The sequence below is a fragment of the Monodon monoceros genome, unplaced genomic scaffold (assembly GCF_005190385.1).
Source record: "Monodon monoceros isolate NGI ecotype Baffin Bay Population unplaced genomic scaffold, NGI_Narwhal_1 Super_Scaffold_21, whole genome shotgun sequence".
Taxonomy (NCBI): Eukaryota; Metazoa; Chordata; class Mammalia; order Artiodactyla; family Monodontidae; genus Monodon; species Monodon monoceros.
The window spans coordinates 83,367,867-83,391,316 of record NW_021703778.1 but is presented as its reverse complement, the minus strand read 5'-3'; the positions used below and the strand labels follow the sequence as shown (position 1 = coordinate 83,391,316).

Genomic DNA, 23,450 nt, shown 5'->3' with positions numbered 1-23,450 from the left:
CCTAGAGTCCTTTACTCTTAGTGAGATGTTACTGCCACATCCCTCATCTCAACAGCATGCAACTCTAAAGCTCAGTATGCACTCAATATTATTTTTACTAACAGTTACTCAAAGCTAAGGTTCATACCGGATGGTAACTAGCTATAGGTTTAAACATTTTGCACACACGATTAAAGTTATAAACTGTTACTTATATTTTTGTTTAAAAGCAGTAGACCCTTTACATAGGAACCGAGGAAAGAGAAAATTCCATTCTTCCCCTCAACATCAGTGCTTTTTGATGGTGCCTTTCCCTTTATCTTATTCCTCATCCTCTAAATACAAAGACTATGAAAAGAAATGAGGGAGCATGTCAAAGGTGCTGAGCTGTAACTCTGACGAGGTTTGTTAAAATATAAATTACTGTTTCAGCAGAAAGCCAGCTCATTTTCTCTCTCCCTCCCTCCCCTCCTCGCCCTCCCTTCCCCCACTTCTCTCCCTCTCTCCCTCCCTGTCTCCCTTTCTCTCTCTCTCTCTCTCACACATACACACAAAATCTGATTAACACTCCTATGTTTTCCATTTGGTTTTAAATTGGATAATTTAACAGTTATAGAGCCAAATTACTTGTGATTCTTACTGACACCTTTGAAGAAGAGAAAAATTTGGTTGGTTCATAACATATACCAACCGACATTTGAACAGAGACCTGGAGGACCTGATGCAACAAACTATACTGATGCCTGAGGGAAGAGAGTTCCAGGTAAAGGAAAGAGCAAGCACAAGGACACTGAGCTTGGAGCATGCTGGATGTGTCTGTGGAACAGCAAGGGGGCTAACGTGGCTAGAGCAGTGAGTGCCGGGGAGAATGGTGATGAGGGCAGAAAGGTAACAGGACCAGCTAAGATATGACTTAGGACCCTGGCTTCGCTCCAAGTGAGATGACGAGCTACTAGAGGATTTTGAACTTGTGTTTGAAAAAGAGCGCTCCTTTTAAGACAGACTGGGGGTTAGGGGGAATGAAAGGCAGGTAATAGTTAGGAGGCTACTAGTGGCAGGAGAGAAGCTGCTGAGTAATCAGACTCTGGATTTTTGTAGGTATATATAATTTAGATTAACAGTTTCCAAAATACATTACCAAAGCCAAATAGCAAATTGCCAGGATTAATGATATCACCTGTATATGACAGAGGTCTGGTATTAGTAATTTGCCGTGCTTTCATGGCTTGTTGTTGTTTTTCCAGAGCTGCTAACATGTCCCCCAAATCTAGTTGTACAGGTGTTTTATTCTTTTTCCCAGCTGCCTTTGATAAAGCTTCCTGCAAGGTAAACATGAAAACATTTTTCATTTTAGTATGAAAATGTGACAGTTTAGGATAATTATATTTGTCAGTCTTCCATCCATCCCCCAAAACCTACCAAATAAACTATCATATTTGTTCGTAAAAATGAATACATACCTGTAGTTTTTTTTGCTCCATACTTATTTCTGAATATTCTTGAGCTGTGGCAAGGGCTGCTGCTAAAGCTTTCTTCTTTTGACTTTTTGCACGTTTAGGAACTGAGGTTGTAATGGGAATTGGTGTCTGAACTATATTGATTGGTGAGTTCTCAGGTAAATCATCCAACTACGATAACCAGAGAAAAACATTTGTTAGTGATTCCATAAAAGTCTAATCATAAGGAAAGACAATCTAGAATGTGAGATGTTCTACAGTATAACTGGACTAGACTCTTCAGAAGATTCAATTACATAAAGAACAGAGTGAGACGGTGGGATCATTCTAGACAGGGAGACTGGAAAATAATAGAGACAAAACAGCAAAATGCAATAGGTGATAACTGACTGGATCCTGGACTGAAAACAAAATAACTCCAAGGTAAAGTTTTGCAACAACTGGGGAAATTTTAGCATGGACTATATGATTTATGATGTCATTTAATTAATGGTATTTCCTTGCCTGTAATGGAACTATGGATTTCAAAGGACAGTGTCTCTGTTCTGGCTATGCTGAGAAGAAATACTAAAGATCAGTACTAAATACAGTGCTTCTTCTATACCATGCTGCCATACAAGTCTTTATACTTAGCTGTAATATTTCTTTTCAACATTGCCATAGCTCAAAAGATGTTCAAATATTTTGCTTATCTTTTTTAAAAGAGTCACTTACTACTTTTGAAGAAAGCTTCTGTTGAATGTTCTCATCTTTAGCACTTCCATTCTCATTTAGTTCTCGAAATCCATCTTCATCCTGAAATAGTTCCACATTTTAAGTAAAAACAGAGTTCAAAGCAATAAACTCTTAAGAACAACATTTATAATGCTTAAGAGTAATGAAATGACAGGGAAGTAATTTTTTAACTCAATATTAAACTATTTAAAAGTCTTAAAAAGGAAATCTCATTTCTCACATGCTAAAACATAGCTAATTTAATTATTCAAGGATGGGGATACATCCACACGTGTCCATCCTTTAGATTTCTGCATCTACTATTCCATTTTTATTAATAATTCTACCCTAAGGTGGGTAAGTAAATAAAAAGAAATTCAAAAAGGATTTTATCACATTTCACATAATTTTGAGAAGATTTTAAACAAATGGCTTAGTATGAATTTCATTAATATACTCCCTGTCCCATTACTACATACACCAGTCAATAACATTAAAAGTTAAAAAATAAAAATAAATTCCCTATTCAAAGTAATTTCTTAACCAATATCCTCCTTTACACTGAAATTTATATCTATTATTTTTAACTAAATATAAGTATGGAACCAATCATATGATTAAGTGCAAATAAAAAATCTGCCACATGTACTGTTCTTGATACACTACTTGAGCTGAAGCCTCAAGTCCTTTAGGTCAATTACTAAGCTTATCTAACATATTATTCATCTGAAGCCTCTGGCCTCAAGCATATTTAAACTCCATCTATTAACTCATTTTATAGAAACTATATAACAAAAATGAGTTACCTGGGATGTTTGTTCACCATCTTGACACAATCAAATTCTACTCATTCTTTAAAACCTATTCCAAATGTTATCCCTATCCTGCCTCAAACCCAAAGGGACTTATTTCTCCTTTCAACTTCAACCACACCCAAGAAGTATCAGGTGTGTACATGTCTACATTCCTCTATTACACAGCAACCTCCCTAAGGGCAGTGTGTGTATTCACCTTAATGTATCATGCAGAGCACCTTACTTTAAACATACAACAAGCCTCCAATGAGCACCAGTTAGATGAATAATAGAAACATTGCAATTAGAATATAAACTGTCTGCCTATTAGAAAAAGTAAAATAGCCTTTTATCTTCCTTCTTCAAGACTCCCCTGGCTAGCAGCACAAATTGACTAGACTGAACTTTTTAAATTTGAAAACTTAACAAATAGATTCAACAAACATAATAAAAGTTAGGAAGAAAGTTTCAAACTAGGTGAAGTCCACATAAAACTAAGTTCTACCTCCATATGTTACCTCAAAATGAATACTCATGACAAAAATTTATGAAAATAAACATTAATAAAGTTAATGTTAGACTAACTATATATAACCAAGATAAAAATGACAAGACAAATACATCTAAGTAACTTACAATCTACTTGCAGTCACATGTTAAGACATAAAAAGTACTTATCATAATGTAAGAAAAATTAATTAATTTCTTAATGGCAATAATCGTACTATAACAATATACAGTTTGAAAAAATACCTCAAAATATAAAGACTCGGAATTTGGGTCGCCTCTATGACACTGACTGGGGTTTAACTGCTTATTATCTTGTCTCTTTTGCAAATTCTGTCTTCTTTCTGAGGAAGTACTATGTCCTCGGCATCTGAATCCAACCTAAATAAACCCCAGAGGGGGGGGAAATATGTTACTTTTAAGTAAAATGTTTTATTGAAGTATAACATACAGAAATGTACCCCAAAGTATACAGCACAATGAATTTTCATAAAGTGCATAACTTATTACAAAAGGTTAAAACTTTTGACAAATAAGGTCATTATAATGAAAATACAAAAATGTGATAATTAGTGCATGTTACTTTTTTCCCTTGTGCATGAACGTTTATATCAACTTTATTTGTAACGCCAAAAACTGGAAACCCAGATATCCTTCACTGGGAGAGTAAACTCACTGTAGTATATGCATCCTATAAAACAGCAGTCAGTCACGAAAAGGAACAAACTACTGAAATACCCAAAAATCTGTATGAATCTTCAGAAAACGATGCAAGTGAAAAAAAGCCAATCCTGAAAAGACTGTATGAGTTCATTTATACAACATTCTTGAAATGACAAAATCATAAAAAGGGGGAACAGATAAGTGGATTCTAGGGGTTAAGGAGAGGCTGGTGGGGAAGGGAAGGGGGAGTTTGGCTATAAAAGGGCAAAATGAGGGATCCTTGCAGTAATGGATCTGTTTTGAATCGACTATATTGATGTCAATATCAGGGTTGTGATACTGCACTATAGTTGCAAGATGTTATTACCATTGGGAGAAACTGAGTATTACCTTTTTATAAAACTATCGTAGGTCTTTTAATATCTGTAGTTTTATTGTGTTTTAATTCCTAGGAAATATTAAACATTTTAAATCTTGTTTATAAGAAAACAGATTTAAAAGAATAAAAGTGTCATTCAATCACATAAATTATTATTATTCTATTGACCCATTCGCAAAATGTTCAACTATCATAAAAGCAAGAAAAAAACACATTAAGCACGTTAAGAATCTTAAGACAACCAAGTTCCCTCTCTTAAGTACCTAATGCAACTTAGATGAAATGCCTCTGAACCACGACACCTAGATAAGATGTGAAAAGTATGATCCTCTTTACCAGTTACCCAAGAATTCTAACAATACACAGAACGTGAAGCAGACCTGGACTGAAGGTGCTGTCGTATAGACTTTGGATTATTAAATCAAAAATATGCACACAAAGACCTAGAAGCACCTAGCAATTCCCATGCTAAGCAACTGGTCTAAAAAGACTTGCTGATAAGAAACATAATTTTTTTTTTTTTAAGAAACAGAATTTTTATACTCTCTTGGGAGTAGGCTGTATGGCAGAACTATAGGCCAGAAGATAGTCATATAGCAAATGTAATCTTCCTTAGAATACGCACAATGGGGCTACTTCCTATAACTATAAGCATCTGTTAAGAAACTTGATAATTTGTCAGGTACCCAACAGTTCCGTGGTTTTAAATATTTACCTCATTTTAAAATAAACTCATGAACATGGATAGAGACAGAGGAATACATATGTGATGAAGCAAATTTCTGTAAAATCTTCGATAGCATCAAGCTAGTAACTATATGAATGGTCTCTATAAAATTGCTTCAACTTTAAGGTCTGTTTAAAAATTTTCATAATAAAATATTTTTTAAATTGGCTCATAAAAAGCAGCTTATACAAGGATGCTAAAACAAATGCAATTTACAATGTCTAGGTACTAAAGAAACAACTGAATTCACATAAATTATTAACACTGAAATGAAAACCAATAATCAAGCCCCAATATTGGGATGAATAGAAGCAAGAGAATAATTCTTGAGTAGAACTCTTCATTTCTTTGTACAGTCACTATCACAAACAAGTAAATGTAAACCTGCCCTCCAAACAGCATTATAATTATATCAAAATGTAAGCCCTGGGCTTCCCTGGTGGCGCAGTGGTTGGGAGTCCGCCTGCCGATGCAGGGGACACGGGTTCATGGCCCAGTCCGGGAGGGTCCCGCATGCTGCGGAGCGGCTGGGACCGTGGGCCATGGCCACTGGGCCTGCGCATCCGGAGCCTGTGCTCCGCGGCAGGAGAGGCCGCAGCGGTGAGAGGCCCGCATACCGCAAAAAAAAAAAAATGTAAGCCCTGTTGTAAACCAGCCTTAGTATATATGCATTAATGTTGTTACAAACATAAAAACAATTTTTTAAAAAAATAAATGCAACTTGATTCTTGTACTTGGAGACATAAAGTTCCAGGATTAAGTTAAAACCCCCAAGCTAATGGTCCCAACGAAGTTCATGAGGACCAAATATGCAAGTATTTCCATTACCTCCTGGAATGAACTAATAACCCCCCCTTTTAAAAAAATTCTTCTAAGAAAAAAGAGTTTTGTTGCTAGAAAGTGGGCATAGGGAACAAATCAGAAACTACAGCTACAGCTACATATTAAGATTCTTAAATGACTAGCACAAAATCAGTATCTAAAGATTCAGGTGTTTATATTCCACTTACATAACAAAAAAGAAAAATACTAGGAACTGACAAATGAGGAATATGTACAAATTTATTTTCAGAAAATTATACAATACTTCTGAAGAACACAAAAAGGTAACTCAAAAATAAGAAGACAGGGGACTTCCCTGGCGGTCCAGTGGTTAAGACTCCTCGCTTCCAATGCAAGGGCCCTGGGTTCGATCCCTGGTCAAGGAACTAAGATCCTGCATGACGCACTGCACGGCCAAAAAATTAAAGGAAAAAAAAAAAAAGCAGGAAGACATTGTTTTTCTAGAAAGATGCCATATCATAAAGGCAATCCATTCTCCCTAAGTTGATAGATTAGTTTAAAAACCAATGGAACAAAACAGAAAATCTGGAAACAGATTTCAATATATATGGAAATTTAATAGGTGATAAAGGTAGTTATCTCAAATAGGTGAAGTAATGGACTTGTCAACAGATGGTGCTGGGAGATTTAGGTAGCCACTTAAAAAATACAAAATAGGACCCATATCTCACAACACCTACCAAGACAAACTCTAAATGGAATAAAGATTTAAATGTAAAAAAAACACAAGAGCATAAACACATTGGAGGAAAACAGGCAAAATCCTTTATAAAAATAAACTTCTTAATGCTATTTAAAACAAACTTGTATATGGCAATAATAATAAGCAAAGTCAAAAATGAAAATCTAGCAAAATATTTTCAACTCATATAACAGACTACCGGCTCCCAGAAATTAAAAAAATTTGATAAGAGCTTGATCAAACTGATTTAAAAATGTACAAAAACAGGGAATTCTCTGGCGGCCCAGTGGTTAGGACTCACACTTCCACTGCAGGGGGCTTGTCTTCAATTCCTGGTCAGGGAACGAGACTCCCACAAGGCACACGGCCCAAGAAAAATAAAAATTTCTAAATTAAAAAAAATTTTTTTAATGTACAAAAACAGAGAAATAGATCAAGATACAAAAAATGGTCAAAGAGTATGACAAGTTCACAGAAAAGTACAAACGGCCCTTAAACATATGGAAAGATACTCAACTGCTTTAATACACTATTCCTCTCTCACTGGCACAAATCCAAAATCTTGAAAACACATGATTACTGAGGCTACTTGGAAATAAGCACCCTCCACATTATCGGTGAGAATGCAAAATGGTACAATCTGGTGTTATTTACCAAATAACAGAAATGACTTTATCTTTTCACTCAGCAATACCTTATCTAGGAATTTATTCTACTGCTATACACACAGATTTCTAATTAATACTGCAGCACATCTATTAACAGCAGTAGTTTACAAATAATTCAAGTGTCCAACGACAGGACTTCAGAAATTAACAAGGATATATCCATACAACATTAGGAGTTGTTAAAAAAAAAAAACTCTGGGAAAATACACAGATATAGGGAAGAGAAGACGACAAGTGGAGACAGGGTAAAAATGAGATTGTTCATTGTATAACCTTTTTCATATATTTTATTTTTCAACCTATTCACAAAATAAAGCCGTTTTTACATTCTGTCCCTCATTTACAATTAAGGGCACATCACAGTATAGAAAAAATCTGCTGTTTCAAATGTTAAAACACTGGTAAAAACATTAAAAATCACTGCATTGTACAGTAGTTAAAGCAGCATGGTACAGGTGCAAAAATCTGATAAATGGAACAAAGAAGCCCAGAAACAGGACCCAAGACATAAGAAATTAGCAAATGACTAAAAGGGCAGCACAAATCAGAAAAAATAATGGATTACAATGTTAAGACAACTGGTTTACTGTGAAAATCGACCTCATTATGTTGTACCATGCATCAAAAAAAAACCTCAGATAAAAAAGTTTTGAAAACATTACCCTGTAAAAAAGCAGCAGAAAATACAAGTGAATATTTACTAGATTTCTAAAAGACTTTTTAAGCCTAAAAACAATCAGAAATTGCAAAGGGGGAAAATATTTTGACTTAAAGAAAAGGTTCTGCATATCAAAAATCAAGCTACACACTTAAGAAAAGTATAACAAAGTCTCAGAAGTAGAAAAGAAAACACACACATTGTTCAACATCTGGCTCCAGTTCTTTTGGAATGAAGGGAGACAAAATAAACAAACGTTTATGCGTTTCTATAATTGAAAGTTTTGTGTTTTTTCACCATTCCGCATCAGTTTTGAGGCAGAGATAAAATGTTTTTCTGTATCAGTATTATTTCCTCTCTAGTGGGCTACTGATACCAAAAGTACCAATAATGAGACTGCAAACTTGGCAGGCCTAGCAGTTACGATTTCAATATAAAATTTCAGTCCTTAACCAAACATTCCGTAGATTTTGTTTATCTAATCTATATGAACAAGTCTTGTTTTAGCTCTTTTGTTTTTAATCAAATAAAGGTAGACTGCCTCACAAGCCTGCCACAAACAACAATGACTCATTTTCGCAATAACCATAGGGAAGAGGACATTATTCTACTTGCTTTCCCGACAGCCTAATTAACATTAGGGTACATCTGAAGAACTTCATGTCAGGGAAGCAAAGGCACACCAGCAAGTATTCGGTTTCCTCAATCCATTGGTAACTTACACTTACTTCAGTTCATCCAGATCTATTCATATGGTAACTTTAATTCCTTAACTAGATTTAAGGAATCCAGGAACTCTATCTAAAAATTAAAAAGGAAAAATACTGACCAATCAACACCTCCCTGATATCACAGACAACCAACGCAGGAAGACAATTATTAGAAGTTCGTAGCAGTATATAACTCGCTCTGCTGTACTGCAGCTAGGTCTTGCTCCCCAAGACCAGGAAGCTGCCCCGTCTGGCCACATTATGGCAGAGGCAGCCATCACTATGGTACTGCAACAAGCACCGAGTATGGCTTGTGGTGTTTATAGTCAACTAAAGACACGTGGACCAGGCTACAGTCCTAAAGTTCAAAGAATCAGTATTTAAGGTATTAAAATGCTTTAAATTTTTTTATATGGATAAGAAACAGTCACAGAAGATGAAGCAGGACTGGAGAGTATTCTTTTTTAAAATTATAAAATATACAAATATATTTCTTAAATATAGAAAAGTAGAAAATGGTACAATATACGTCCCACCTACATTCAACATCTTGCCATTTTGTTTCATTATTTAAATAATAATTTTATTGGCTAAGCCATTTAAAAGTTACAGATATCATGTTATTTTAAACACCACAATATGTATCACCAAAAATTAAGGACACTGCCCTTCAAAACCACTATACCATTTATAATAATGCATCTCACACTACTCAAATTTCTCCAACCTAATCCAAATTACCTGTGAATTATTTCTTTGTTCAGCCTGCCTTCCACCTCTAGAAAATGTCTGATTTTTTTCCATCCAAGGTTTTTTCTGAGTTGCCTGGCAAGTTACACTGGACCAATTTACACCACCTGTAATAAATGAGATTTTAAAATATAAAGATGTCAAAACCTAAAGGGCCCCCTAACTTCACATACTGAAACTCAGTCACTATAAATGTAATACTGAAAAATTTTCCATAAACTTTAAGTGGTATTCCAGTTCTTAGTAATACAAGTTGTCATCTTTCAGAATAGCTCTAGCTGGAATTTTCTCAATTTCATCAACAAAACTACACTTTCAAATTAACTTGAATTTCCTTGGAAGATTTCTAATTTTTCTGCAGCATCAGCAAGCCTCATGCTTAAAAACAAAGCTGTGACATGGACAAAGAAGAAAGTATAGCAAAAACACTATGCAGAAAGTAAGTACCTGCACATATAGATGATTCCACATGCTAAAAATAGAAACAAAAAAGACAATTATTTTCCGCTTAAGAGTCAACACCATATACCTTGCAAAACATTTCATAATTCCGTCTAGTGTGAAGCATGCTTATTATCATCTTAGAAAAAATACTTCTGCATAAATGAGTATTCTTATATTAATAATAAAACATACAAAATACATTTTTAACCATCCTATTATTATAGGAATTGTTCATGAAAATAGATACTTCAGCTTTAGCAGAGGACACAAAGATAATACTGACACAGATGACTGATGAGGAAATCAAAGTAATGCCACATACACTGATGGTGCTAGAATCAGGATTTCTCAAAGCCCCAGCTGCAGGCTGGTTGTTGCTGTGTTTGGGACTGCAGTAGCCACTATCACTGTCAATGTCAGCTTCACTAGCCCCCTGCTCACTAGAGGATTCAGCAGTAGGGTGGGATGCTCTTCTCCTCCTGCCTTTGGCCTTCCAGAGCATCGTGGCAGAGCTCTCTGAGAGAGATTTGTTAGCGATGTCTGATGGGAAATCTGTAAGGCAAGGAAAGTGTGACAACTCTTTTTGAGGACAAGTTGATCAATTCTTGTTATCATTAAAATTGTAAGAAAACAAAGATACCTAACTTTGTAAACAGAGAAAACAGGTGAAAACTTTTGAAAAGATCATCAAAAGGTAAGCTGTTCCTGAGAAATTGGTTTATAAAATGTGTTTAGTATGAAAGGAGAATATTTGTATAACTAAAATATTTGTATAATTAATATTACAGAATAATTAAAGCAAACCACCATTACCTATTTTAAGAAATAGAACATCACCAATCCTTTGAAGTCCACTGCATGCCTCCTCCACCACTGTATTCTCTTTCTCCCTCAGAGGTCGCCACTATTCTGAATTGTGTTTACCATTCCTTCACTTTTTAAACTAGATTTACCAAGGATTTTTGTATTCCAAAAACATAAATCATATACTTCTGCAGTTTTAGCTTTATTAAAATGAATTCATACTGTCCATATTCTTCTGTGACTTGCTTCCCCCTGCTGCTACCTCCTCCTCCAAACAGTGACTGGTTTTGAGATTCTGATGCATGTGGCTGTAATCATTAAGGTCACTGGAATCTAAAATGTCTGTGTATGAATATACCAAAATGCATTTATCCTTTGTACCACTGATGGGACACCTGGGTTGTTTTGGGGTTTTGCTATTAACAACAATACTGCTGTAAACATTCTTATATAGACATATAAATGTGTGTGTGTGCACGTGAAGCTTCTCTAAGATTATTACTACTAGGCCTTAGGGGATACACATAATATTCAACTTTGCTTGGTAATGCCAAATCATTTTCGAAGGTGGTTAAAACAGTTTACACTCTAACAGCAGTATATATATATCCCCACTGATGCACATATTCACCAAATACTTGACACTGTCCTCTAGGCTATAATTTTTGCCAATTGTTGGGTATAAAAAGATGGCTCATCGTGGGTTTTAATTTGCATTTTTCTGCTTAATAACGAGATTGAGAATCTTTTCTCATGGTTTTAGCCACTCACATTTTCCTTTCTGTAAAATACTTGTTAATTTTACTTTTGGTTTGTTTGACTTCTGCCTATTTTTCTACTAAGTTGCCTGTTTCTCATTTTTGTATTTCACAAATTGTAATTACAAGACATCAAAAAACCTCTTACAATCTCCTATCACAAATATTCCTTTTTCCACGAGCCTTTTTTCACATACACAATTTTTTCCATATATAATTTTTATACAGAACCAATATAATTTTTGAGTTGCACTGTTTAATATTATGTTCTTCATTAATTATAATATATGAAGGCCCCAAATTATTCCACTGAGTGGATGTCCTGGAGACTTCTTTTGACTTGTTGCCCGTTACTGGACATTGAGAAGTTTTCAGTGCTTTTTTTTTGGTGCTGCTGCAGTGTACACACCTTTAATCAAACAGTTCCTTTTCTTTCTAGGGGGAGATTCCACTTGGATACATTCACCTGAGTAGGACAACTGGGTCCAAATATTCCTATAGCTCTACCAAACTGTTTCAGCCCCTTGGCAGCACTGCATTCCAGGGGCCCTGAGCACAAGGTGGGATCATTTTCTTATTGATTCCTATGAATTCTTTATATGTCCTCACACTAATCCTTTGTCAGTTACATGCATGGTAAAAATCTTTTCCAAGATTTGTGCCTTGTTCTTTCACTCACGCTTGATAAACAGAAATTCTTAATTTTAGAAATAGTTCTCTCCATGCAATCATAAAGATATCTGCTATATTTTCTACTACATGTGGTTTTCCCATTTAAGCCCTTAATCCATCTGGAATAGATTTGCATGATGTATATGTTAGGGGTCTGTGAGGCTATCTTTGTCATTTTCCTTATATGTGTTTCTGGGCTCTCTGTTCTGTTTGATTTTCACATACTGAATTTTATATACTATATTTTTGTATAAGCCTATAAAAAATAAAATGGCTTAATAGGTCTTGATATCTAGAGGAAAAGTTATTTTCCAGGGATGTCTTGGCCAGTGCACTCCTTTATTTTAGAATTAGTTTGTCAAGTTCCAAAAAACTCCCCACTGGAATTTTTTTTTTTTAATAAATTTATTTATTTTATTTTTGGCTGCATTGGGTCTTCGTTGTTGTGCGCAGGCTTTCTCCAGTTGTGGTGAGCAGGGGCTACTCTTCGTTGTAGTGCACGGGCTTCTCACAGCGGTGACTTCTCTCATTGCAGAGCATGGGCCCTAGGCGCGCGCGCTTCAGCAGTTGCGGCGCGAGGGCTCGGCAGTTGCGGCTCGCGGGCTCTACAGCGCAGGCTCAGTAGTTGTGGCACACGGGCTTAGTTGCTCCGTGGCATGTGGGATCTTCCTGGACCAGGGCTTGAACCTGGGTCCCCTGCATTGGCAGGTGGATTCTTAACCACTGCACCAGCAGGGAAGCCCACCATAGGAATTTTGATTAGAACTGCATTGAATCTATAGACTAACTTAGGGGAAAAATGCCATTTGCAACATCAAATTGTCCTGAATGAGCATGCTATTTATTTTTTTAAATGTCCTATAATATAGTTACAGTTTTCTGCATCAATGTCTTATTATCTTTTGTCAGGTTTATGCCAGAAACTGTATTTTTGTTGCTACTGTAAATAATATCTTTTCTTAAATTCTGTTTGTTGGCAGCACACTGAAATGCAATTAATTTTTGTATATTATCTTATATCTAGCCATGTTACTAAACTCTTAAATAATATGACCTTGTGTTCAAGAGTAAAAAATTGTTACAAATTCCTTTAAAATTTTCATTCTACCTGTAGTTGATACCAATTAATCCTGATAACTTAAAAACAAACTAAAGAATAAGAATACTGATAGAAGGTATAATCTTCTACTCAAATTATATCTTCATCTTTTCACTTTCTAATTCTTGTGCTTCAGAAGGCTGTCTTTGTGGACACTTAATGAGCAAACCAAAGACGTTAGGATAAATTTTTAAAGCAGTTCCAGGGTTCAAAGCATGTAGAAATGGGTCACTATGTCTAGGAACAACCAAAACATAGAAAATGTTGTCATATATTACCTTGTGACTTTCCCATAGCCACTCCAACCATCTGTCAGTCTGTTAATCTCATCGCTTTATGCCCTACAAATCACACAATGACTGCACTATCAGCAAGATTGTTTTTTAACTGATTCCCAAATCCTTTCTTGCTCCTAACAGACCTAAGCAATTGTAAAAGGAAACTGAACAGACGTCCAACAGAAAAGGTACAGTCCAAATGAAAGAATGTATGTACCACCTAATTCATTTTAAGCCAGACAGTATTTTTGTGAAAACTATAGGGGGTAAAAAGCAAATATGCCTTTGAACAGATCTAATTCCTAGCCTTGGATCATTAATAAGGATTTCTTTAATCACAATGGGTGTACAGTAGAAGACGGCCATCTACTCTATAGCTATTAGGCTGAGACCAGAGATACAAAATGAAATTTCACAATATAAACTGGAAAATAGCAAGAATATTTTAAGACTATTTATTAATTCTTATCTATTACCAGGATAAAGCTTTGTAATTTAATGCTTATACAGTCCTCTAAAACACTTTTGACAAAATGATATCCAACTAGTCCAAAATATTTACTTATTTGAGGATATAGGTATCACTCATACATCTGGTTCAGATCTACGCTAAAATACGGTGCAGAAAACTTGGTAACTTCGTCTATAAAGATAGTATAGGATGTTAGGATGTTTTAAAAAGGATTTTAATCTAGCTATAAAACACGTACAATTCTGATTTCTACCAAAATGAGTCCCTCAAATTTCTATGTCTGCAAAATTCCATCTCTGACTTCTGAACTGCTCCACTACTATAAGGGGATAAGGAAACATCAAATCCTGCCCAAAACTGTACATAAGCCAGCATGCAAGTTGAAAGAACATTAAGGACATGGACTGTTTTATCCTTCCTAGAGATTTTCACAAAGTGGCAGGATAAATGGAGGAAAGCCTAGAATCCTAAAAAGTGGTAGAGTCCATGGAGTTCCCTTGTGGCCTACTGGTTGGGATTTGGAGCTTTCACTGTGGAGGCCCGGGTTCGATCCCTGGTGGGGGAACCATCCTGCTTGCTTCGCAGAATGGCCGAAATACAAAAAAAAAAAAGTGGTAGAGTCCACAATTATAAAGTCAATGCATGACAACAGATGAAAATCAGTGATGTATACAGACATAGAGAACAGACTTGTGGTTGCCAAGGGGAAAGAGGGATGCAGGAGGGATGGATGGGGAGAGTTTGGGATTAGCAGACGCAAGCTATTATATATAGAATGGATAAACAACAAGGTCCTACTGTACAGCACAAGAAACTATATTCAGTATCCTGTGATAAACCATAATGGAAAAGAAAACAAAAAAGGATGTATTATGTATATATAACTGAATCACTTTGCTGCACAGCAGAAATTAACACAACACTGTAAATCAACTGTACTTCAATAAAATAATTTTTTTTTTTTTGGCCTTGCCATGTAGCATGCGGGATCCCCAACCAGGGATCAAACCCATGCCCCCTGAAGTGGAAGCGTGGAACCCTAACCACTGGACCACCAGGGAATTCCCTCAATAAAATAAATTTTTTTAAAAACCTATAACGTATATATGTAAGAAATCTTGCCTTACCAGTTTGCTGTGAAGCGTCTACCAGTAGCACAATTTTTGATCGGTTATCAGGACCTGCTGCATTTGTCTCTTTCTGAGTAGCTACATTTTTCACCAGTGGCCTTTTGCTTTTTATGTGCTGTTGTAAAAGCTGTTGCTGATTGAAGTAAAAAAAAAAAACAAAAAACTTAAGATCTTATTCAATGTACTAAATATTATAAAATACACATCCTTTATAAAAGATACTTAAATGTAGGCTACAAATTAGTGACTCCCAACCCATGAGGAAACAGGGTTACTGTGTTAGGATTTCATGAAATTATCTGCAGCCAATGATAACAGGGTAAATAATGTATTATACACACATTTATATACTACTTTCAAATAACCATTAATATTACTATAATAAAATATAAATTCATTTTAATTGTCATTTGCATTTTTAGTTTTCTCAATCAATATCTAATAAACAATAAGAGTATAATCATGACAAATTAGGGGTTGCAAATTTTTATTTAAAAGGGTAATAAAAAGGATGGTAACTTATCCAAAAGAGAAATTTTAGCAATGAATTACAAAAGAAATTTCTGTTTAAGAGTTTAAAAAGAAAATATTAAAAAGCTGATCCTTTCCTTCATTTTAAAAAATATGGGTATTCATCACTTAATAGCAATTTATACAACTCCAAATTTAACTTCTTAGATTCAAGTGCTGGAAATGCACTCTGAGAAATCATGTTACTTCAAACTCTGAAAGTTATATACTATTGTCTTCTTTTCATTCTCAGAGGTCCCAAAAGGATTTCCCTTGATCCAGAATGTTTCCATGAACAAAGACTAAAATACTTTTCAAAGCAACTTCTGCTGCTTGTTTGTATTTTAATCTGTTAAAAGTATGCCAGAAGATAGCAAAGACTTTTCACCAAAGAGGCTAGGCTAATGGAATCTAGGAAAGCATCAACTCCTTGACAATAAGTCATAAAATGCATCTAATCCCTCTGCCTTCTATTAGCTCAAAAGTGCTGAAAAGGAACATGGTTTTTCTTATGTGCTTTGATATCATGGCCTCAATAGAAAAGTAACCTTTTAGTTAAGAAACAGTCACCTAGAATTAACCTTAATCCTCCTGTGATTTCAAGGCCTTTGTGTCTTTTTTTTTTAATTTAGTCAAAGGCTGGTGCTGACAAAAGGTCATTGCCCATATTTATCTTTAATTTTCTTTAGCCCTGGGAGACCTTGTATTCACATAATAAAGCATCCCTTGAATAACAAAGTGCTATTCCTACTAAAAATTGACAGAACAGAAACAATGAAGTTGAAGAGACAAATGTTCTTTTCCATAATATCTCCTGCTTATTTCTGAAGACTGAAATGTCTTGATGTGCATTAGCCACTCAACACTGCTAGCAAAGGACCCAAACTAATCACTTATTAAAACTGGTGTCACTATGCAATTTTTATCACTAAATTAAAATACTTTGGAAATATCTGTGCATTATGCTTATGTAAACTCTCTGAAGGAAGTGGAAGATGACTGTAAATCATATCACCATTTAAGAATGAGGACCAAAAGTAATGGAAAAAAAATTATTTTATAAATGCTACACCATTGACTGTTTTTTAAAAGGTAAATTCAGGATTAAAGGCTAATCAATACAAGTAGCAAATTACTTATACTATTACTAACAAGAGAAATATCAAACACAAAAGCCAATCAAATTCAGTCACTTACTTTTGGTACCACTGGTCCTCTATTACTGTTTCTGTTTCGATGACCAGATAACGGGAAGACCTGTCCAAGCTGATTTGGACGCTCAGTGCATTCTGCAGTTATAGTATTGACAGTATTTGCAGCCTGAAAAGTGTTGGAGTAAGGTGCAGGAAAAGGATGATAGAAACCCATAACTTGGGCACATGGTGCTGGCATCAGCTGATAGTATGTATACTCTGTAGAAACAGGTGGCTGAGCAGATATAATGGGGTAAGCAAGGTATGGTCCAGCAGGGTTTGGATTAGGCTGTTGCCATCGTATATCATTGTTATATAATGGAAACTGTCTGTAAAACCAAATCAAAAAAGAAAAAAATCTATTGACATGTATGTCTAAAAGTAATGCTAAAACAAAATCTCAACGTATTTTAATAAAAGAAAAAACAGTACAAAATAGTAGCCTCATAGTAATTCTGAAAGAGATAAAATTACCGTTTTATAAATTTCCTTGCTGTAACTAGAGATTTTTATGTACATGTAATAACAATTTAATTGACAGTAAAAAGGAATTCAACCTGATAGCTTACTGCATTCCAAAATTTAAAAATTTTGGTACGGACCTTTCTTATTTGTAACACTCCCCTCAACCTCCTCAAGGTATTTCTGCTTAAAAGTTAAAACACCTAGTTGCTGAATCTGCCACTAAAGGCAGTCCAAAGTTCCCATCCAATGGTAACAACTGTGACAGTCTTCTGCAAAAAGCAGGGTAAGGTGATCATTGTGTAAGGTGATCTTTACAACGGGTGTTTGATTCTTCCACCTCCCATTCTTTAGCTCAGGCCCACAGCCTCCTACTCCTCTACCATACTCCCCTAACCACCTGGCCAAGTCCAGCTCTTTCCCTGGCTCCCCTCCTTGGCAATGGAAGCAGGCACCAGGTCCAAGGGAAAGAAGAGAAGAAAAAGGCAAGCTTGTTCACTACCATCTATCTCCAGCATTAGAGTTCTCCTAGTGCAATCCCTTCCTATAAAGCACCAGTCCTTCCTGTCTCAGCAATTCTCCTTGCAGACAGTTGCTGCTGACAAATGAGGGGTCATAGGGGGCTGGAGTACAGAGCTTTTCCTCACTATTCCATGACAAAGCAAAAGGGAAAAATACTCCCTGCCACAATTCTAAAAATATTTTCAAATAATCTGATGGCTGGCTTACTCATGAATTCTCAAAGATTATTTGGTAAGGTAAGAAAAATTAAATTTATCATACTGTACACTTGGCCACTTTGTCAAATGCAGAATAGTATTTTTAATCTAGTTTACAAATCACTTCAAACATAATCCAATACAGGTCAAAGATTTTTAATATAATGTTAACTTGACTCAACTGAGAAGACTCCTTTAGCTTCTACTGTTTGCCTAATGCCCAAAACTATTAAGAGTTTTAGACTATTAACTTGAATATTTAATATCTGAGACAGTAATTTAGTGATCCGTTATCTCATACAACCAGAATTTCTCAACGAATGTGCCTGGGCACACTAGTGTGCCACAATGGTTATAGACGTGTAGAAATATTGATTGCCTTAGCCCTCAGGGGTGGCTGGGCAAAGGCTAGAGCCTAGTCCCCTCATCCATTTACCCCAGAGTGCTGGAGAAGTACAATTTTTTGTGCGTGATATAACTCGAAAGAGGCTGAAAGTACTTTTATACAGCAATAAAATGAACGACACCAATGAAATGCTAATCATTCAGACAGTCTAAGCAGGGTTAGAAAGGCTATCGTGACTATCACAAGGTACACCCTAAACACTAGGTCACACATTATCTAAACTGTAAGCATTTTGCTACATCACCCTGTGACTACAGCACAGAAGCTAAATTTAAACTACAATCAGAGTCTAAACACATACATGCTAACTAGACACAAAAGCTTCAAAGTTAAGGGCTACCCCTTGGTATATTCTTCTTATGCCAGACTGTCTTGGCAATTATGATTAGATGCCTATCCTCAAAAAAGGATTTCTGTTCACCCCTCTTTCTGAATAATTCATTTCTCCCTTTGAGTCAATTTATTTCAAACAAATTTCAATGACTTATTATAGGAGACACATACAAAGAACTCCATTTTCTCTTAGAAAGAATGAGAAAATAACAATAATCCATGTTAACAATTTTTAAATTTCTACATCATTTGGTTTTATTTACTCCTCTTAGAAAACAGAGAAATGGTTAATGTTTAAAAGTTACAAAAGAAAAAATTAAGAAGTATCCTTTGCCAACTTCTATATTTCCCTACCCATTTCTTCCCCCACCAAAAGAAAATAATAGTAAACAAATTACCTATTGGACTGGTTTTCCTGAACAAATGGATAACAAGTAATCAGGTAGCTGGGAATTGGAGTTGGTTCTACACCAGAAACACTGCCGTTATCATTTGGGAGTGCCATAGGGATCATAAATGTATCAGGATTCTTCTTCTGGGGAATAAAGGGTTCTACCTCAGCTGACAGCTTGACATTCTTCAAAGAGAAAGTGAAACACATTACTAACAAACGAACAAAAATTTAAATAATACAAATTCACAATTTAACAATAAAAGAGACAGTCTTTACAAACAGTAATTAGGTCTCTAATGTCACAAGATATTCAAAGGAATAGCAAGGTCAAATTAAAATAATTAAATATGATTACGTTATTTAAACAAAGCCATCAAATAGGAGAAAAGTTATCAAAGGTTACTAGATTTCAATGAAGTCATTCCTTACATAACCAAAGCTGTTAAAACAATCAAGAATACAAGGAAATTGTACCTCACAGTCCAAAAATAAAGCTGGTAGTAAAAAAAACAAACTAGCTCTTCAGACAAAACAATGTGTTTTTAACTAATTTTGTTAGGGGAAAAAAAATCACTCAACAGAGTTCTGAAGGATACTTTATATTTGTTTGAATAGTCTAAAAAATAGTCTATTTCTGTCCATTTCAGGAAATTAGATTAGTATGGTTAAATTAAAAGGAAGGAAAATGTCTACAATAAATGAAAAAAAAAATAAGGGAGAAAAACTTTTGCTTCACAGTTAAACTGGGGAAAAAATGAGTACTTCAGCTTCCCAGTAGACAAGCCGAGTAAACTAAAGTAATCCAGTCTACGTACTCCATTTTAGTTTATTTTGTATCTCTCCTTATAAATCTATAGAGGTTTAACAGACATAATAAACTACCATACTAAGGATGTACAAGTTGGTGACAAAACTATAAAGAAAAGTAAATAAGAGCCATGAAAATTAGGATAGGAATTACTCTTAGGAAAGAGGGAGCTGTGATTGGGAAGAGGCACCTGTACGGTTTCTGGGGTACCTGGCAAAGTTCTATATCCTAACTTGGGTGATACGAGGTATTCATCCAATAATTCATTTAGCTGTACACTGGTTTTATGCAGTTTTCTTTCTATATTTGTTATATTTAACAACAAATTTTTAAAATTTAATTATACAAAGAAATAATCTATAGGCACATTCTGTAAAAGCAGAATGTTAAAAGCCACAAACATTACAATCTAAAAAGATATTAAACACTTCTTAGCAAAACCAGTAAGTGGAATGCAATCCAATTTTTCAACAACTCAAATCAACTACCTGAAAGCAATAGCCCTAACCAGAACTTTTTCCCCACCAGGGTGGCATTCAGTAGAAACTCCCATCAAGGCATATTTCTCAGAATAAATTTCATGCATGTTTCTCACAAAAGTAATCAGCAAATCCAAGAAAATCTAAAGAAAAGACTTGATATGCTAAATATAGAGCCTTTTTCAGAAAAACTGTTCTCCAAAGAGTCCACTGTAAATATTCAGTAATATGTGTCTGGGGGAAGAAATCTGAACTATATAGCAGTATCAATTCAATATCCTTCCTCCCCACCTGATTTAACTTTGAAGCCTACTTCTGTACTACTAACCAAATCTGAAGTTGATAACGTCATTGAACTCACAAATATCTGTGAACTGGAGTTGGTTTCTTGAATTTCAACACAAGAGGCAAAAACAAATGTTAACAGTGTAAGTCAGTGATTGTCACTGTGATAGTCAACATGATTCAAAACTTATTTACATAAGGTATAAAATATCAACCTTTGAACATATGAGAACCTGAACAGTTTTATAAATCTGGACTAGAAGACACCAGGTTTTTTTTTAATGCAAGGTATGCAGTTATATGAAATTCTCAGCCCAATATGAAAAAAAGGAATAATACTAATATAAAGAAATAATTTAAAAATAACTTTTCCTGATCCCCCCAAGTAATACCAACTCATAAATTACTTTGGTAACAACAAATTCAAATTCTTGCTCAAGTCAAAAGGTGCAGGGAATTCCCTGGCAGTCCAATGGTTAGGACTCCACTTCCACTGCAGGGGGCACAGGTTCCATCCCTGGTCAGGGAACAAAGATCCCACAAGCCAGGTGGCGCGCAGGGGAGGGGAGACAGTGCCACAAATTTTTTATGCCTAGTCTCATTTGTACTCTATATGTTTTATGAATTTAGGCAACCCACTATTCAAAAAGTGTCATGCATAATTTATAACTAATATCTGCACATATACACAGTATATGTCCTTAAAAATTAAAGTCTGTATTGGTTTCTATTCTAAGTGCAATTCTAGATATTGGCATTCAACAATAAAACTCACAAACACTGAAACGATCCTTTGTTTTTAGCAAAAAAGAGAAGCTGCTGTAGTCAACAGCTGCACAAACAGAAGATGTCACTAGTAGGAACAGACTGGCAAACCTTCTCCTATAGTTACAACTCCGTATGGTTTTATAAGTTGTTTATTGTGACTTTGGGGCCTTCAGTGTCATACATCAAAATGCAGCCTAAGTTGTTCTCAGGCCTGAAAAGTAAAAATCCCAAAATATTTTTTAAATTCCATATAATAAAGCCCATAGAGACAATATGTTAAGCAAGCAACAAATTCTGGCAATATTTCAATTATATTAGCATAGAGATCAAAGGAAAAAATGTTTTAACATAGTGGACAACAAAATGTTATGAAAAAATTAGACTAGTTACTTCATACAATGATATGCCTCAGTTTGAATTTCTGTTTAGTCTCTCTACTTTTGCCATGATCTGTTTTTTAGAAATCAAAAATTTTATAGCAAAAAAAAAAATTTATAGCAAATTTTTGTCTCCTTAAATATAAATATGAAAGAAGTCTAAACACAGAACAAAATCTATTCCTGTACTACTCTTTGTTAAAAAAAAAAAACTACACAATAAAATTTTCTTTATCTTTCAGAAATTATTTCAGAATTTTCCAAATTAATGAAAAATCATAATCCCAGAAACCTGTATTTGAAAAAACAAAACTTAAGCTGTTTCACATTCATTTAAAATTCTGCATCTAGTAAAACAAACATCAATAAAATTTCTTTGATGTGAATAATCTAGAAAACCCAAGAATTTATCAGAACAAAAAACTATAAAAACCTTATTTAAAAGTTTATTGAACAAACGCATTCAGATCACTGAGAGCCTATATATAATTCAACAAACATGCACTGAGTTCATGTTCTGAAGAGAGCACCACACGAGGCTAGTTTAGGGAAAATGGGCAAACATTACTACGAAGCACACATCAACATAAAATGCATACTAAACTCCTCTGAGACAGAACATTCAGAAGAGTGTGAATAATATTCCCAAATTAAGCAACAGAAAAAAGACACTCACTTGAAATCAAAACTGAAGTAGAACATAATACGGCACGCTCCCACAGTGAAATGTCAGTATGTACTACACACCTAGAGAAAAAATATGACCATGGAAACCCTCCACATTCTTCCTATGTTAAGGTAAATATGATATATCAAACATTATTTTACATATCATGGCCAAAGATAAAATGTCTTCTGAAGGAAAAAATCCTTCAGAGATACCTGCTGGCTTTATTGTTTTCTGGTTGGAAGGTTTTATACTGAAAGTAAACCACTTGCCAAAACAAATCACAGTAGTTATACATATGAGTTCTGCCAAGACTTTAGAAAATATTGAAAAAACAAAAAAACCGTTTACCTTAGACTCTGACCACTTGCTTTCCTATCCATACATTTTCCCCCTTTTCTTAAAATAGACCACATTTAATCCTGTTAAAGTCTGGTGGTACTTTTCTAACATCCAACTTTCTAAATTTAATTCTAGTTTTTGGAATATCTAATTAATTAATTCCTGCTTTTACATTTTTTTCCTCTCTTTCTTTGAAGGGTTTACCCCCAAACTTCTTGCCTTGGATGCTTAATTTTTAATTTCCTTTCAAAATGCTGAATAATGAAAACATTTATGACTATGCATTTGCCTCAGAGTAAGCTTCAGCCACATCCCATACATTGTCATGTGTAGTATTTTATTACTTTTTCAAAAATCTAAAATTCTACTTTATATTTCCTCTTTGACTTAAAAGCTTAGGGAAAAATGCCTTTTAAAATTTCCAAATGGTATTTTCAGTAAATGAGCACTATTTACCTTCTTTTTAATTACAAAAGTATTATTTTTAAAATCTGTTAAGACAATCATTTACTTAGATCT

At 34.8% G+C, this 23,450-nt stretch overlaps 1 protein-coding gene across 2 annotated transcripts in view; it reads right to left on the bottom strand.

Annotated features, from left to right (window-relative positions):
• Window positions 1-23,450, bottom strand: part of SECISBP2L (SECIS binding protein 2 like) — a 62,696-nt gene that overhangs the window by 35,738 nt on the left and 3,508 nt on the right. The window contains exons 2-11 of one of the 2 annotated variants that reach the window (XM_029238160.1): window positions 19,210-19,388; window positions 16,896-17,220; window positions 15,186-15,321; window positions 10,298-10,527; window positions 9,979-10,003; window positions 9,523-9,638; window positions 3,698-3,832; window positions 2,151-2,231; window positions 1,440-1,607; window positions 1,157-1,298 (exon numbers count right to left, since the gene is read on the bottom strand). In XM_029238160.1, coding sequence (XP_029093993.1) covers window positions 1,157-1,298; window positions 1,440-1,607; window positions 2,151-2,231; window positions 3,698-3,832; window positions 9,523-9,638; window positions 9,979-10,003; window positions 10,298-10,527; window positions 15,186-15,321; window positions 16,896-17,220; window positions 19,210-19,388 — 1,537 coding nt within the window. Of the gene's footprint in view, window positions 1-1,156; window positions 1,299-1,439; window positions 1,608-2,150; window positions 2,232-3,697; window positions 3,833-9,522; window positions 9,639-9,978; window positions 10,004-10,258; window positions 10,528-15,185; window positions 15,322-16,895; window positions 17,221-19,209; window positions 19,389-23,450 lie in introns of both variants that reach the window. The other variant, XM_029238159.1, reaches the window with a different exon arrangement.